At 39.2% G+C, this 17,047-nt stretch overlaps 1 protein-coding gene across 1 annotated transcript; it reads left to right on the top strand.

Moving 5' to 3' along the window:
- Nucleotides 1–4,249: 4,249 nt before the first annotated feature.
- LOC123659386 (nuclear pore complex protein Nup160 homolog) lies at nt 4,250–16,817 on the top strand. The gene is made up of 16 exons (XM_045594601.1): nt 4,250–4,343; nt 4,441–4,498; nt 4,613–4,829; nt 4,908–5,013; nt 5,233–5,428; nt 6,237–6,406; nt 8,990–9,153; nt 9,447–9,540; nt 11,023–11,174; nt 11,866–12,041; nt 12,347–12,546; nt 13,136–13,326; nt 14,790–14,916; nt 15,161–15,257; nt 15,969–16,112; nt 16,457–16,817. The coding sequence occupies exons 1-16, from the start codon at nt 4,250–4,252 to the stop codon at nt 16,815–16,817; spliced, it is 2,547 nt and encodes an 848-aa protein (XP_045450557.1).
- Nucleotides 16,818–17,047: the final 230 nt, after the last annotated feature.

The raw sequence follows: 17,047 nt of genomic DNA, 5'->3' as shown, positions 1-17,047 counted from the left end.
TAAAAAAAAACCGACTTCAATTACATCGACTAGTAATACAACGTAGATCGACGAAAAAAATAGTCAAGTAACTACGCGTTATAAAAGATTACTCAAAAAGTAGTTATCAGATCTCAATAAAATTTATATGTGACCACATGACAAACATCAGCTTTTGATTAAAATAAAAATTATCAAAATCGGTACACCCAGTAAAAAGTTATTGCGGATTTTCAAGTTTCCCTCGGTTTCTCTGGAATACCATCATCAGATCCTGGTTTCCTTATCATGGTACTAAACTAGGGATATATAATTTCCAACAAAAAAAGAATTATCAAAATTGGTACATCCAGTAGAAAGTTATGCGGTATAATACAACGTAGGTCGACGCAAAAAACATCAAGTAAAAACGCATTATTAGGTATAACTCGAAAAGTAGTTGTTAGATCTCAAATAAATTTAAATGGGACTAATTGACACACACCACCTTTCGATTAAAAAACAATTTGTCGAAATCGGTCCACACGGTCAAAAGTTCTGATGTAACATAACATAATGATACAATCTGGGTGCCTTCAAGGCCAGAGTGAATAGGCTGTTATTAGGCAGGCATGCTCCACCTTCGACCGCATCGTCACTTAACATCAGGTGAGATTGTGGTCAAATGCCTGCCTATTTGACATTAAAAAAAAAACAAAAAAAACAAAAAAAAAATACAGTCGAATTGAGAACCTCCTTTTTTGGAAGTCGGTTAATAAACAAATATTTATGACTGTTTTAAAAATATCAATACAATTTTTTTCAAGTATTAAATGTTAATAGTCACAGTTAAATTGAATTTGGTCTCAGTAAGAATTTTAATGTTCAGTTATTATTATATACAAAAACATTTAAAAGTAAAAAAAAATACTTCACAATGTATCCTAGTATTATTAGGACTTTGAATAAGTTCTCGCTGTTTCTTCAATGATGCAGTAGAAGTACGCCGTTCGTGGAATTTCGATAGTAACATACATGCAAGTCAGTAGTGTATCGAACATTGAATTTCAGTGTATGGTAGTTCGCTTTAATGAACAAAGTAATTTTTTCTTAGTTCTAAAAATGTCTACTTTTGTGCCAAATAAAGTGTATTTGCGGGGAATTTTATTGCACTACTTTATTCAAAAGAAATCTGCAGCTGAAGCACATAGAATTCTTGTTGAGACTTATGGTGACAATGATTTGTCGAATACGACAAGCAGAGACTGGTTTCGACGCTTCAAAAATAATGATTTTGAAATTAAGGATAAAGAACGTTCTGGCGCACCGAATAAATTTGAAGACGAAAAGTTGGAGGAATTACTCGATCAAGACCGATCTCAGACGCTAGCAGAGAGATGAATCAACTGTTTCAAAACGTTCAAAAGTTTTAGGAATGGTCCAGAAGCAGGGACATTGGGTACCTATGAATTAAAGCCGAGAGACGTCGAACGGCGTTTTCTCACGTGTGAACTACTACTTCAACGGCAGAAAAGAAAAGGTTTTTTGAACCGCACCGTGTCTGGCAATGAAAAGTGGATACACTACAATAATCCAAGGCGTAGAAAATAGTGGGGTAAGCCTGGCCATGAATCAACATTGTCTGAAACACCAAATATCCATGGTTTGAAGCTTCTTCTCCGCATTTGGTGGGATCAGCAGGGTGTAATTTATTATGAGCTGCTCAAACCGAATGAGACTATCACGGGGGATCGCTATAGACTTCAATTGATGCGTTTAAGTCGAGCCTTAAAAGAAAAACGACCACTAGACGAGCAGAGACATGACAATGTGATTTTGCTACATGACAACGATCGGCCTCATGTTGTAAAAACCAGTGAAAATCTACCTGGAAACGCTTCATTGGGAAGTTCTACCCCACCCGCCGTATTCACCTGACATAGCCCCTTCTGATTTTCACCTATTCCGTTCGATGGCACATGGTCTAGCTGACCAGTGCTTCCATTCTTATGAAGAAGCAAAAAAATAGATCGATTTTTGGATACCTTTGAAAAAAACAGCGAGAACTTATTAAAGGTCCTAATAAATATTAAAAAATATTACTTTATTCTAATATATGATTTATTACAACTTCACTTAATTTATTCTGGAACAATAAATGTTGTTTTATATATACTATCAATGACGCATTGGTGCAACGGTCACAGCACTGGTTTGTGGCTCTTACACTGACAGTTGCGAGTTCGATCCCCACACATTACAAACATTTGTATCGGCCATACAGATGTTTGCCGTGGTCTGGGTGTTGGTGCAGTCCTCGTGGGTCTCCCCACCGTGCCACGGAGAGCACTTTAAGCCGTCGGTTCTGGTGTTATCATAAAAACCTGATAGCGATTGTTACTCATAGTAGGGATTACATCCGCCAACCCGCATTGAAGCAGTTTGGTGGATTAAACTCTGATCCTTCTCCAACATGGGGAAAGAGGCCAATGCCAAGCAGTGGGATATTATAGGTTGAAGCAATCTATATATTTTTTATTTTGTTTCACAGTCTAAAAGACACTAGCATTCCAAAAAAAAAAAAATAATCAATACAATTATTGCTACGTTTAAAAATTTATATATTACAAGTTATTCTTTCTAAATAAAAAGAGATAACTTACGTAAACCTGCGTTTTTAATGTATAAGCGGGAAGAATTAAGTTTTTTTAATGTACTTACTTAAAATATATATAACGTCTTTTTAGGAAGTTTCTACTAAATCCTATAAAATAAAAATACACAATAGAGTACGAAATAAATACAAAAATCGATGGCTTAACAAACCTATAAATTAGTGACGAGGCTTAAAATCACCATATTAATGACTGGTCCAAATTTATTAAATTATTAATAACTGCTTGTGATATAAAAATCCATGTACAAAATTATTTTTTTATTCTAATATATAAACTGAAAAAATAATCACGAACCAAAATTAAGAAAACTGACTAAAATGACGCTGTCATTAGTTCACTCTCACTATCTCGTTCTATTGTTGTATCTACTTATCTCTAACTGTCGAATGAAGTATGACGTCAAAGCTATATAGCATGCTCTATGTCTATAACGGTGACTACCCACTTGCCATAAAACGGGGTGAAGAGGCACGATTTAAAAGTTCACAAGATTATCATTAAAAATATAAGCAATAATTAAGTATTATATCTTATTTAAAGTATTACTACTCTAAGTTAGCTTATCTCTTAATAATTGCACAGACAATTCAAATTGGCGCAACGGTCACAGCACTGGTTTGTGGCTGTAACGCTGGCTGTTGCGGGTTTGCTTTCCCCGCGCATGATAAATATTTGTATTAACCATACAGATGTTTACCGTGGTCTAGGTGTCTTTGCAGTCTTTGTGGAAGTCCCCACCGTGACTCGGAGAGCACGTTAAGCCGTCGGTCCCGGTCGTTATCATGTACACCTGAAAGCGATCGTTACTCATAGTAAAGAATATATCTGCCAACCCGCCTTGGAGCAGCATGGTGGATGAGGCTTATGGCCAGGAGTGAGATGATACAGCTGAAGCGTATAATATTGCGATTTTCAAATGTTGTAATTGCTTACCCATTCAATCTAACACCATTATCCTTATACAATATAATATAAATGTCACAGTTTAATAGAAGTTTTATTTAAAAATTAAGCTGTGCCCACGACTTTGTTCGCGTGGAATTTAATAAAAAACTTTGTACAGTTCACAGAGTTATAAAATAAATAAATTTCTATAATAAAAGTAGCATTACTCCTTACTACATCAGCTGCTTACTACATCATCTGCTAGTAAAAGTCCTGTCAAAATCGGTCCAGCCGTTTCTGAAATTAGCCGAAAGCGGAACAAACAGACAGACAGACAAAAAATTGTAAAAAATATTATTTTGGTATATGTACCGTGTATACATCCATATGCATTTATTAAAAAAGCGGTTATTTTAATATTACAAACAGACACTTCAATTTTATTTATTTGTATAGATTCTAATAGGTTTTGTTTTATAACAAGGAATGAGAACTGAGATTGCATCTATTGAACTCTACGAATGAATTTTCTATTGTCATTGTCAAATGTTAGTCACTGTCAATGTGCCCGCCTTACTTCACGTTCATGTTAGTTTTTATTTAAAAGTACTTTAACTCAGAAAAATTACGATATATATTTTTTTAGTATTATACAGTGATTATAATTTAATTATAACTTAAACTAAGACTATTAGACTAATTTTATTTCCGTAATTCATAAATTTAATATGGAGTTTGTCGACACAATACCGGTTACTTTTAAAGAAATTACCCCAAACTATAAAATTCCGGAGAAATGGAAGGAAATAGTTCTTAATACAGGTAATAATTAATTTAGGTTTAGAAGTACACAACTGCAGTATAATACAAGCAGCGAAGTGTTGAATAAACGTTTACATTTGCCTTGTCTTTATTTTAGGAGGTACACACAGTACTTTACAAGATATAAAGCTTCCCCATAAAGGCGGTGGATATTGGTATAAGGATTCCAAAAAAGCTAACACAAGAAATCGTTTTATATATTGGTAAAAGTTTTTTTTTGTCTTATTTATAACAATTATATCGAAGTGTTAACATAATTTTAATTTTAGGCAAACCACATCAGACTCTATTGAATTGTCAGAGGCTTCTTTAGATGTTAACTTGTCTTCATGTAATTTAATATGCAAAGTAGCAGCAGGGACGCCTCCTCTCAATAATTTAACATGTTATGAAAGAACATCAACACAGCAAGTCATTATATTAGCTGCTACTGTATCTTCAGTACACAGACTAATTTTCCCTCATCCTGATGTTATAGATAGAAAAGTAAGAACATTTCTTTTTCTGTACCTGAACAATTTTTATTATCATTTATTTGTTTTACTTATGATTATCTTATTGCAGTCTACTTTTGGATCAATATGCAGTGTCACACCATCAATCTTTCATGATACAAATACAATTAATAATCCAAATAACTATTATATTCTAAATCAATATTCTAATACAAGTAAGTACAAAATTTTAGAAATCTTTATTTATATTATTAAGTTAAAAATTCTATTTATCTATTAAATTAAAAATGAATGATTTTTTTTCTCTAAAGTTACATATGTTAATTTGAAACTGATTATATTTGAGTGTATTATATACAGCAGCATAACAACCTTGACCTTGCACGCATACGCATTTTAAAAGGATAATGAAATAATATATTTTGCTATTTCAGATACTGGTGTAGCTCATTCCTGTGCATCTCTTCTCCGTGACAATGGTGAAGCTGTATTTGCTCTCGCTTTTGGGTATGGAGGAGATGGAGGGTTACTATTAGTCAAGTTACCAGTTACCGGTTCTGCTGTCACAACAATCCTGAAAAGAGAGTCTACTGTACCAAGATTTCTTTCTGGAATTACTGGTGCATTAAGGTTATTATTATTATTTTTTCATATATAAATGTTCACTTTAACTTATTACTAGCGACCCGCCCCGGCTTCGCACGGTTGCAAAAACTATCAATGTTCCTCTATTATATTACGCATGTGTTATGCATATAAACCTTCCCCTTCAATCATTCTATCTATTAAAAAAAACTGCATCAAAATCCGTTGCCTAGTTTTAAAGATTTAAGCATACATAGGGACACAGAAAGCGACTTTGTTTTATACTATGTAGTGATTGATTTACATCACAATGTTTAATATAATGTCTTTAATTAGTTAAATACTAAAAGCTAAGAGTTTTAATTTTGTTTGAAAGACAGTGTGAAAGAAACAACAACACATATGTGATAATATCTGAAAATCATAAGTGAAGCTGGAGGCAAATTAAACTTTTCCTTTTTTTTACTTGAAATAGTTTAGCAGTATGCAGGTAAAATAATTATCATATATTTCGCTTCAGCCTGTAATATCCCACTACTGGGCATAGGTCTCTTTCCCCATGTAGGAGAAGGATCAGAGCTTAATCCACCACGCTGCTCCAATGTGGGTTGGCGGATATATTACCTACTGTGAGTAACGATCGCTATAAGGTGTACATAATAACAACCGGGACCGACGGCTTAACGTGCTCTCGAGGCATGGTGAGGAGACCCACAAGGACTGCACAAACACCCAGACCACGGCAAACACCTGTATGGCCAATACAAATGCTTGTCATGTGCAGGGATCGAACCCGCAACCGCCAGCGCAACAGGTTCAATCCATGGCTGTACCCGTTATAATAATATTTCAGAGGAAAGAGCAGTGATGGCGTTGACTCATACGGAGTAGTGCTAGTAAACAATTTAGCTGTAGCTGTATGTGGAGACACATGTCTACGTGCTTGGCTGTTAGATGAGGGAGGTGCTCCCACAGCTGTATCAGCTCCCTTGTCACAGACATTAGTAAAACCTAAACCCCCTCGTAAGTGCTGTATATTTTCTTACAATATGTGCTTAAATCATAAGATGTGGACTTCTGTTTTAATTTAATTTAATTTATTTCTTAATTCACAATTAATTATTGTGAATTAAGATATAAACAGACGATAAGGTATGGGATGCACAAGCAGGATTTAAATAGGGGATGTATGGATCAGGTCTTTTCTTTGCGGTGCATAGCCGAAAAGTGTTTGGCTAAAACAAAAAAGTCTGTTGCGCGTTCGTGTATTTAGAAAAGGCCTATGATAGAGTGATGAGGAATGAATTGTGGTCAGCATTGTCTGTGAATGGTGTGAGCAGTGTCCTCATACGAGCATTACAATCTCTTTATATGGATTCTAGTGCTTGGTGAGGATAAATGGAGCATACACTGAATGGTTTAATATCGAAAAAGGTGTTAGACAGGGATGTGTAGCGTCACAGTGGCTGTTTAATCTATTCATGGACAATTGTTTGACAGATTTAAAAGAGAATGAAAATGGGCTGAGAATGAATGAGTTACTCATCAAATGTCTTCTCTATGCTGACGATCAAGTATTACTTGCGTCTTCGCCTGAGGAGTTGCAGGAGATGGTAACTGATATGAGTGGAGTCTTTGTAAGAAAGGGAATCAAGATGAATGTAAAGAAGACGAAAGTGATGGTGTTTGAAAGAGATGAGGTAGTGACAGACTGCAATATCGTGATTAGACATGAACAACTTAAACAGGTGAATGAGTTTGTGTATCTGGGATCAAAGTTTACAAGAGATGGAATGGATATTGAAAGAAGAGTGAATGCAGGAAACAGGGTGAATGGAGCTTTGCACTCATTTATGAGCAGTCGGAAGGTGTCTAACAAGGCTCGTTTGGCTGTGCATGAGGGGGTGTTGGTTCCGACACTCATGTACGGAAGTGAAAGTTGGGTATGGCAGAAGAAACATGAAAGCAGAATAAATGCAATTGAGATGAGAGCGTTGAGAAGTATGATAGGAGTTAAACCGAGTGACAGGATAAGAAATAGTGAGATAAGGAAATGTTGTGGTCTGAAAGAAGATGTAGTGACAAAAATTGAGAAAGATATGCTCAGATGGTTTGGTCATGTCGAGAGAATTAGTGAAGAACGATTGACGGAAAAAGTGTAAAGGCGACTGTGAATGGAAAGGTTGGAAGGGGTAGACCTAGGCGGACGTTCCGAGACCAAATTAGGGACGTCTTGAAAAAAGGCCAGGTCAAGAGTACCCTAAACTGAAGAGCATGTATGAAGGGAATAATGAAAGTGGACGAAGCGAAAGAAGCGAAAGGATCGTAGCAAGTGGAAAGAAGTGGTCTCTGCTTACCCCTACGGGAAAGGCGTGAGTATATGTATGTATGTATATGTATTTCTTAATATTTATTTATTAATATTTCTTATAAATAAATAAAATAAATAAATAAATATGGTCATATTTTCTGAAATATAACTTTTATATTTATAAAACTTTTAAATGTATAATTATATTAATATTATGAAGCTAAAAAGTTCGTTTGTTTCTTTGTTTGCACTAATCTCAGTAACTACTGGTCTGATTTAAAAAAATTCTTTCAATTGCCACCCGGCACATTGTCGGAAATAAATTGTCCGGCTATTTCAGAATACAATATGCCGTTGACAAAGAAAAATAACAAATCTTTAACACGTTGAACGCCAGACCAAAAACCATGTTTAGTCCAGTGGGCCGCGACGGACACCATGTGACTGCCATTATATTGGGTCCAAGAGGCCGTGTCGGACACCGTGTGTCCGCATGCCCTCGATCACTTCAGAAGCCTCTAGGGAGCCGACAGACAGTGTTTCGACTGTTTTTACTAAGGCAAGTGACCCGCGCGGCCTCACAGTGCAATAAGGCCACATAGCACAAAAAAAAAATCGAAAACACTTTGAATTTATAGGCTTTTTAACAAATTGTTTCCAAAAATGTTATAGCTGGTGTCTGCCACTTGAGATCTTGGAAAATAATGGGTAAATAACTGTTTCCGTCAGTCGCCCATTGTTTTTGAGGTTTTCGCTGACAATATTTGCAGAAAAACACCTTAACAATTTTTTGACGATTCTCGATTTATTGGTGTGGCCCCAGGCGAAAGTATGCTGTCGGACATATGGTGTCCGTCATGGCGTTCAACGTGTTAAGCTTAGGACTGGATACAAATATTGAAGCAGGTTGGACAAGTTTTTAATAATAAACAAACTAGTAGTTCAAACAATAAAAGTAGTTAAATTCCAATTATCACATAGTTAGATTGCCCATTTATCGAGGAAGGCTATAGGCTATATATCATCACGCTAAGACTAATAGGAGCGGAGTCCATACGGACGAAGTCGCGGGCAGAAGCTAGTGAAGCATAAAAATAAAAACAATACATACAGTCAATAACATAAGTTGACTGAGATAAAAAAAATATTTTTTTTGTTAGTATAAATAAATTGTCTTACTAAAATAATCTGCATAAATTATGTCTAAATCATAGACATATTGATAATTGTTACTATTAAGGTTGAGCTCTATCAATTTGATTTAAGATAATATTCTAATGTGAGTTTTCTTATAGCTCATGGCCATATGCTGCGGAATATAAAAGGATCGGATGGAAGTACAATATTAGTGGCTTATTTGTCATTTCCAAATGAATGTGAATTTGTTATGATGAAAATGCTTGATGGAGGAGCTGGAGCAATTAAATTTTCACAAATTTGCCAAATTTTTGGACCGCAGGTATTTTTACATCTTAATTTACATATATTGAAAATATATTTCTCTACTAAATATAATAAAATTCAAGAGCGTTTGTTTGAATGCTACAATCTCTATACATAATTATATGTTAAATATTTATTTTGGAAAAATATTTTATATTTAAAAACGTATTTATTGGGGAAAATATTGAAGCAATAACCATAAATATCAATGAATATAAAATTACATGAAATGTCTAGTAAATTAAATATAAGTTACATATATATTTTCATAATCTGCAAATTTAAACTTTTTTTTTTGTTAAATTTTAGTTAGACCTACTTGATTATCAAATTGGTTATGGAGAAGGAAACCATGTCATATGGGCTCTATGGACCCAACCTGATGGCGATGCGATTATTACAAGTAAGTTCGAAAATATTGTTACTAATGTACAGAAAAATCAATTTTATTAATTAAAACAGTGTATTTTTTAAACATTATTTTAGGTAATATTTTACTTTAAGTGAATTTATTTAGTATATACATTTTTTTATGTCACTAGATCGGCAAACAAACCGATTTCGTGAAACCTATACGAATATGATAATGGCATTAATATAGCAAAATAAATCCGACGGCTCGAAGTAAATTTCAGCTACATTTTTTTTTTTTATATCACTATTTCGGCAAACAAGCGTACGGCTCACCTGGTGGTAAGCAATTACCGTAGCTTATACACGCCTGCAACACCAGAAACATCGCAAGCGCGTTGCCGACCCCATCCCCATTCCCCCCAGGAGCTCTGGTCACCTTACTCACCAAGAGGAACACAATTTTTATTTTATTTAGCTATTATCTTCTGTAAGGTCGAGGTACAACCCCAGTCGGACTGCTCCACATTTTGAGCAGGAAATCTGCTGTGTCCTACCTCAGTTGTTAAGTTATATTTGTTAAGAAAATTATAAAATTTAAAAGAGAAGCATAAACTTTATTTACTTTTACTGTTTCATATTTTACGTACTACAGTATACACTTACGTATATATATCATTTTAAATTTTTTCATTGAGATACGGCAAAGCAGGAAATATCCTGCTCAAAATCTGGAGGAATCCGTCGGTGAAAGTACCTAATTCTTACAGAAGATCACAGAGCCAAATAACATTGCTTTTAAGCAGTGTCGTGTTCCTGTGGTGAGTAAGGTGACCAAAGCTCCTGGGGGGATTGGGGGTAGGGTTGGCAACATGCTTCCAATGCTTCTGGAATTGCAGGGATTTGTGTGCTTCGCTAATCGCTTACTAATTAAGCTGTACGCTTGTTTGACGACCTAGTTGTATATAAAAAAAAAAAAAAAACATTTGTGTGAGGAGGGCTTAGCCTTTATGTTATAATGTTAGGATTCTGTACCTCAAAAATAAATAACGAACCCCTTATAGGATCACTTTGTTGTCTGTCTGTCTGTCAAGACCTTTTTCTCAGGAACATGTAGAGGTATCAAGCTGAAATTTATATCAAATACTCAGGTCTACTGTCCCTTGGAGCTTGGGAAAAACCAAACTTCTAAGCTAACGCAATCAAAAGATATGCCGCTGTATAGCTGTTTATGCTGCAAATTTTCGACACTCGCAAGGGAATCAAAACTTACTTTTTCCCGTGAACTCAGAACGATGAAATTTGGTACGAAGCAACGTCTGATAGCACAGATACAGCAGAATTTCGCTCACGGAGAGAGCAGAAAAGCATAAATTATCAATTATATCATATAATAAAAATATGTTTACTAATTTTTTGTACGGAACCCTCGGTGCACGAGTCCGAGTCGCGTTTGGCCGGTTCTTTCGTCAAGTTGTTATCACATATAAACCCACTACGCGAGCCGGTAACAGTCCCTGACCGTGGCGTGCAGGCAGCGCGCTGGGCGCGGAGGCGGCGTGGCGCGCGGTGGCGGCGCGCGAGCCGGCGGCGCCGCTGCCGCAGCTGGCGGCGCACCAGCACTACCGCGAGCGGCTGCTGGCGCCCGGCCTCTTCCCGCCCGCCGTCGTCAGGAAGGCGCTCGTGGTAACGTTACGCGACATTTTTGTATATTACACGAAACAAAGATGCAGCATTCACATTTTCAAAAAATTGGGCTAAATGTGAAGCGTTTATCTATACACAACATTTCCGTGTAGTGCAATATTTTAAAGTTTTTTTTTTTTGTTAAACGAAAACGCGACATTAAAACCCAAAGACTTGTATTATTTAAAAAAATAAATCGTAATGTGTTCATCTCCACACTGTAGTGCAGGGGTTCCCAAACTTATTTTGTCTACTGCCCACTTTGAGAGTAAATTATTTTATAGTGCCCCCCCCCCATTTTTGCATCAACTTAAAAACCACTATAACTTCAAATTAAATTAATTATTGCGAGCTATATTAACGAAGACTAAACATTAATTCTAAACGAGACTTACTACCTCAAGAATTAACTTGATACCTGAGCGCAGTAGGTAGTAAACAGCGGCGGTCAGATCTCAAGTTAACTAACGCCACCATTTTTTTCTGGGTCTCTTACCCTTTATGCCTGCAGCGCCCTCAAGGGGGCGTTATCGCCCACTTTTGGAAAGGCTGATGTAGTGTGTGTTCGGTGTTTGCGTGAGACTGAGGTATGTAAACGAGATCCGGTACGAAGAGCGAGCCGATAACACAGTCTTCGATCGATGTTGGAAGGCAGATTGTAAAATAAAAAAATAAACATTTCTCGGTGCAGATCTACCGGCGCACGTGGGGCGGCGAGGCGGGCGCGGACGCGGAGCTGGGCGAGGCGGTGCTGGGCGCCGTGCAGGCGCGCATGCGCGGCCTCACCGCGCGCGCGCCCGCGCACGACCACGCGCACCTCATGCACAAGTACCTACTGCACTTAACAGATTTCGCTAACGCAGCTCCGTGGGGATTTTTTTTTCTATTTATTATATAACCCGCTATGTGTAACTTAAGCAGCATAAATCGTCGGCTTATTTTGTAAATTTGTTAATTATTATTCAAAATTTTGAAAAACAAGAAAGTTGTATACTCAATATGAATATTTTAATTGTATTAGAATGACTCGCTTAAACTGTTGATTGTATCTTTTCACATACATACACACGCATACAAATATAAACACAGGTATACGTATGCTCGTGCCTGCGTAAACGATACGCGTACATTCGTTCGTTTAATCCGGATTGAATAGAGGTAAACTCGTCCAGGTGCTGGTCAGATCTGTACAGCTGGTGCCTGCAATACATGGAGGGGCTGACGCGGCCGCTGGGGCTGCTGGTGGCGCACGGCGGCTGGGGCTGGTGGTGCGCGCTCGTGCGGTGCGCGGGCGTGTCGCTGGTGTGCCAGCTCGAGCCGCTGGAGCGCATCATGCTGTCGCCCGAGGACACCTTGCCGGACGTCGCTGCCAGTGAGGCTGTTGGATTTACTATACACGATCGTCGTTAATGCCATACAAAAAGCTATTGCGATTGATGAGCGGCAGGTCAATGTCATCTCTGCCGTGGTCGGCTAAAAGACAGTATCCTTCTCGGCAGACAGTTATCGTTTTTCATCGCTGTTGTAAAACTTTAATTCCATTCCTCGTCTCCTAATTTAAAAAAACCGATTTCGTGAAGCCTGTACGAATATGATAATGGCATTAATATAGCAAAATAAATCCGACGGCTCGAAGTAAATCTCAGCTACATTTTTTTTTTATATCACTAGTTCGGCAAACAAGCGTACGGCTCACCTGATGCTAAGAGATTACCGTAGCTTATAGACGCTTGCAACACCAGAAACATCGCAAGCGCGTTGCCGACCCAATTCCCAATCCCCCCCCCCAGGAGCTCTGGTCACCTTACTCACCAACAGGACCACAATACTGCTTGAAAACAGTTATATTTAGCTGTGGTCTTCTGTGAGGTCGAGGTACTCGAGCAGGAAGTTCCTGCTGTGCCCTGCCTCAGTTGAAATCGTTGAACCGTATGCGCGTGGCTCAAGCGTCGCGTGTGCAGGCGGCGAGGCGGAGCTGTCGGCGGACGCGGTGCGCGTGGTGCTGGCGGGCGCGCGCTGGGAGCGCGCGGCCACGGCGGCGGGCGCGGCGGAGCTGGAGCGGCGCCTGTTCGCGTGCGCCGCGCCGCAGCACCGCCTGCTGCCGCGCCTGCTGCACCTGCTGCTGGCCGCGCCGCAGGACCAGCGCTCTCCGGTACGCCCGAGCCTTCCGTTGTTCGACTAGGGCGCCGCACCTGGTGGGAAGCGCCCACCGTAGCTCACAGACGCTTGCGACACGCAAGAGTCAACCCTACCTCCAAACCCCCCTAGGAGCTCTGGTCACCTTCCTAACCACTGACACACGACACTGACACTATTTGAGACCAGTATTGATTTTAGATTTGAATTACTTCAACGAACTCTTGTCGCCTTACTCACCGTAGGAACACAACACTGCTTGCAGTATTATTTAGCCGTGATTTTCTGTAAGGATTAGGTACTTTCACCGACGGGCTGCTCCAGATCTTGAGCAGGTTATTTCCTGTTGTGTTCTACCTCAGTTCCTCTCTATCCTAATTGATATTATTTTTAACCGATTTCAAAAAAGAAGGTTTTCTTTTGGACTGTATTGTTTTAATATTATCGCTTTACTTGTTACCGACTATTAAAACTATAACTTCATGATATTTTCAACAGTGAATTGTTTTAGTTATGTTCACATCATGTAAAAAGAACGCTGGCCTTGAAGCTGCGCAGAAGCAATTTATCGGTCTATTTGGTGGTATGAGGTAGGGGGCCACCGTGTTTATCACGGTGTCGCATGCTTGCCGGTGTGCTATTGGTTGGACAGTTCGACGTCGACTCAAAATACTATCGCGAACAAAAGTTTTAAATTACGAAATATTTTTACATAGAAAAATGAGAAAAAATATTTATAACTATTCTTTGACGGTTCGCAGGAAAGTGGACATAAGGTGCCAATCAAACCACTAATTGCGACGTTTGGATCCTTTACGAAAGAATACTTATAACAAATGGACACAACGATAAATAATTATTTATAACGTATAATTCGCGTCATGTAAAAAGAACGCTGACTGTCAAAATGCGCAAAGGCGATTTACAGTGTTGCCAATTCTTGAAAAAACTTTTTCCTACTGTCCATTTTTTGGAATAGTCTTATTTGGTAAACAATTCTTGAAAAAACTTTTTCCTACTGTCCATTTTTTGGAACAGTCTTATTTAGTAAACAAACCCCTGTCAAACACATTAGCATACGGACACTTATAAAACTCCATTTATTATTTATTTCATTAAAAACAAATATCAATTTATCATTTTCAACACATAAAAACGAATCAAATACGAATATCGAGAGTACAGATAATTAATATTTTTGAATACGATATTTCAAAAACTAAAAAATTTGTTATTGCTTTTGTTTAAAAAAATGTTATTTTGTAAAGCGATAGTTATTATACTTATTTAATCCGAATTATTCGCACTGGTATTTCTAGTATTTTTTAATGTACCTACCAGTGAGTGAAAGCCTAATTAAAAAATAAAACAGTAGTACTTTGGTGCGCGAGTATACCCTTGCGCAAACGCACCCCCTGCAGTTTCTTTCAGCGTTCTTTTTACATGAAGCGAGTTATATCTTAAAGTTTGTTTTTGCAGATGTTGACGCCGGAACAAATAGATGAGATATCGTCAATTTTGGAGCCCATCAAAGATTTGCAAAATGCTGTCCTCGAGCTAAACGACGCTCTGAGACTAGATGTGCCAGAGATCGATATCTGTAAAAGTAAGGCCATATAATGTTCATTTTGTTGTATAATGTAATCTTTGTTTTTACTGTTTACATTGAATATCTCTAAGTTAGACAAACTGTTTACATTGAATATCTCTAAGTTAGACAAACAATACATACTATCTTGTTTTAAGCTTTTGTTTTATTTAATCTTGTTTAAGGCAATTAAAAGTATGTTAGTACTCATAACTAAAAATGAAATATTATTAGAAGTTTTAATCTAATATTTTCGTTCCAGACGACGACGAGGATACGAGCGAATACGACAATCTGTTCGCTAGTGACTTGGGTGTTGCAGTCGTCACGGAGGCGATCCGGCAGATGGCCGAGATGAGGTGAACACTTAACAGTAACAATATTTATACTGATTGACTTCAAAAAAGGGAGGAGGTTCTCAATTTGAATGAGTTTTACGTACATATTTCGCTTTATTAATTGTCGATGTAATTGAAGTCGATTTTTTTTTGTGAGCAAACAATTATTTTACATAGAAGTACTATATACAAGGTTGTTATATTGTTGTAATTTGTAGATAAGTATTTAATAAGTAATTGTTTATGTATTTCAAAGCATCTGAACAGTAATGTCATATATTGAAAATATTATTTTTTAAATAAATGTTTCTCACAGTGTAGTTTAATAAAAGAAGAAGAAGTAGTTATTAATTTTTTTATAATTTAATTACGGGTATCATTTTTAACTCATCAGTGCTAAGTTCGATACCTTTGAGCGTACCAAAGTATAACCACGTTCGCTGGCACATCGTTTGCAATGCTAATACATGGGGATACAATTCGAGTTTGATGCGAGAGTCACCCAGCTCGAGCACCGACTCCGCTCAACGGTGTGCCGGCGTGGGATCGAACTCTAGACATATTTTTCAACACCTACCGTGTTTCGCAGAACGGTCGCGCGGTATATCGAGAACGAATATTCGGTACAGTTAAAACTTTGTAAGCGTATTGGGTTATTTTAAGACATGTAACGCGTCCAACATAATTCAAGAGGCTGTATTAAGTAAATAACCAGCAGCCGGTGGTCGGCAGGTCGCGCGTGGTGCGCGGAGTGCTGGCGGCGCTGGGCGCGGCGCGCGGCGCGGGCGGCGTGCCGGGCGCGGGCCACTGCGCCGTGCACTGGCAGGCCTACCGCGCGCTGCTGTGGCTGCGCGCCGCGCCGCTCGCGCGCCCCAGGTGCGGCCCGCTGCTGGGACGAGTGTCGGAGCTTATCCGTCCGGCTGGCACACGGGATACACTCCCTACCGTCAAATGGTCTCCATCAGGTGTATACGATGACGACCGAGACCGACGGCTTAACGTGCTCTCCGAGGCACGGTGGGGAGGCCCCCAAAGAGAGACATCAAACCGGGAACAGATATTAGTACAAATACAAAAAAAGTAACGCTGTATTATTAGCCATAATACGTAAAAACATTGAATAATATTCGCGTTTTCGCGCCGAAGGGCACTACGAGGCGCCAAGAACGCCAACGTAACTACAGTAGAGTCGGAATCTACAAGTAGACGAGATTCCACAGCACAAATGCGGGCGTGTGCACCGGCAGGGCGGCGGGATCGTCGGAGGCGTTCCGGCTGAAGCTAACGGCGCTGGGCGGCGCTGCGGCGGAGGGCGGGCGCGGCGCGCTGGGTGGCGCGGCGGCGGAGGGCGGGCGCGGCGCGCTGGGTGCGGCGGGCGCGTACGTGGCGGCGGCGGGCGGCGCGCGCGCGCGGGCGCACCTGGCCGCCGCGCGCGCGCCCGCGCACTGGCTCCGCGCGCTGCCGCTCGCCGCCTACCACCTGGCGCACCAGCTGTATCCTTTCCGTCGCCGACCTCGCGCACCGCACAGCGCTTGTCGTGGAATCGTGGGATGCTACGAGTTGCGAGCTCGAGCCTTCTAGCACATGTCTTCGACCGACAGAGCTGAATTTTCGTTAACACGAAAACTTGACATGGAACTCGATCGATATTTCTACGTATCCATCGCTCACTGAAGCGTTTAAATGTAGGCTAACCGGATTGACTTAAACACGACCTTAGCTGTTTAATAAACGTGTTTACGTTTTAACTTTAATCTTGCTGCAATTCATCGTAACTTTCAAATACGTAACGTACCCGCCATCGTCGAGTC

The sequence above is a fragment of the Melitaea cinxia genome, chromosome 14, assembly GCF_905220565.1.
Source record: "Melitaea cinxia chromosome 14, ilMelCinx1.1, whole genome shotgun sequence".
In the NCBI taxonomy this organism is placed as follows: Eukaryota; Metazoa; Arthropoda; class Insecta; order Lepidoptera; family Nymphalidae; genus Melitaea; species Melitaea cinxia.
Note: the sequence above shows the minus strand (reverse complement) of the source record. Positions and strands in the feature narration are given on the sequence as shown.

Coding starts and splice junctions, on each gene's coding strand:
- LOC123659386 (XM_045594601.1), top strand. CDS start 4,250: ATGGAGTTTGTCGACACAATACCGGTTACTTTTAAAGAAATTACCCCA. Junction 6,407..8,989: donor AGTAAAACCTAAACCCCCTC/GTAAGTGCTGTA, acceptor GTTTTCTTATAG/CTCATGGCCATATGCTGCGG. Junction 12,042..12,346: donor GATTTCGCTAACGCAGCTCC/GTGGGGATTTTT, acceptor AAACTCGTCCAG/GTGCTGGTCAGATCTGTACA.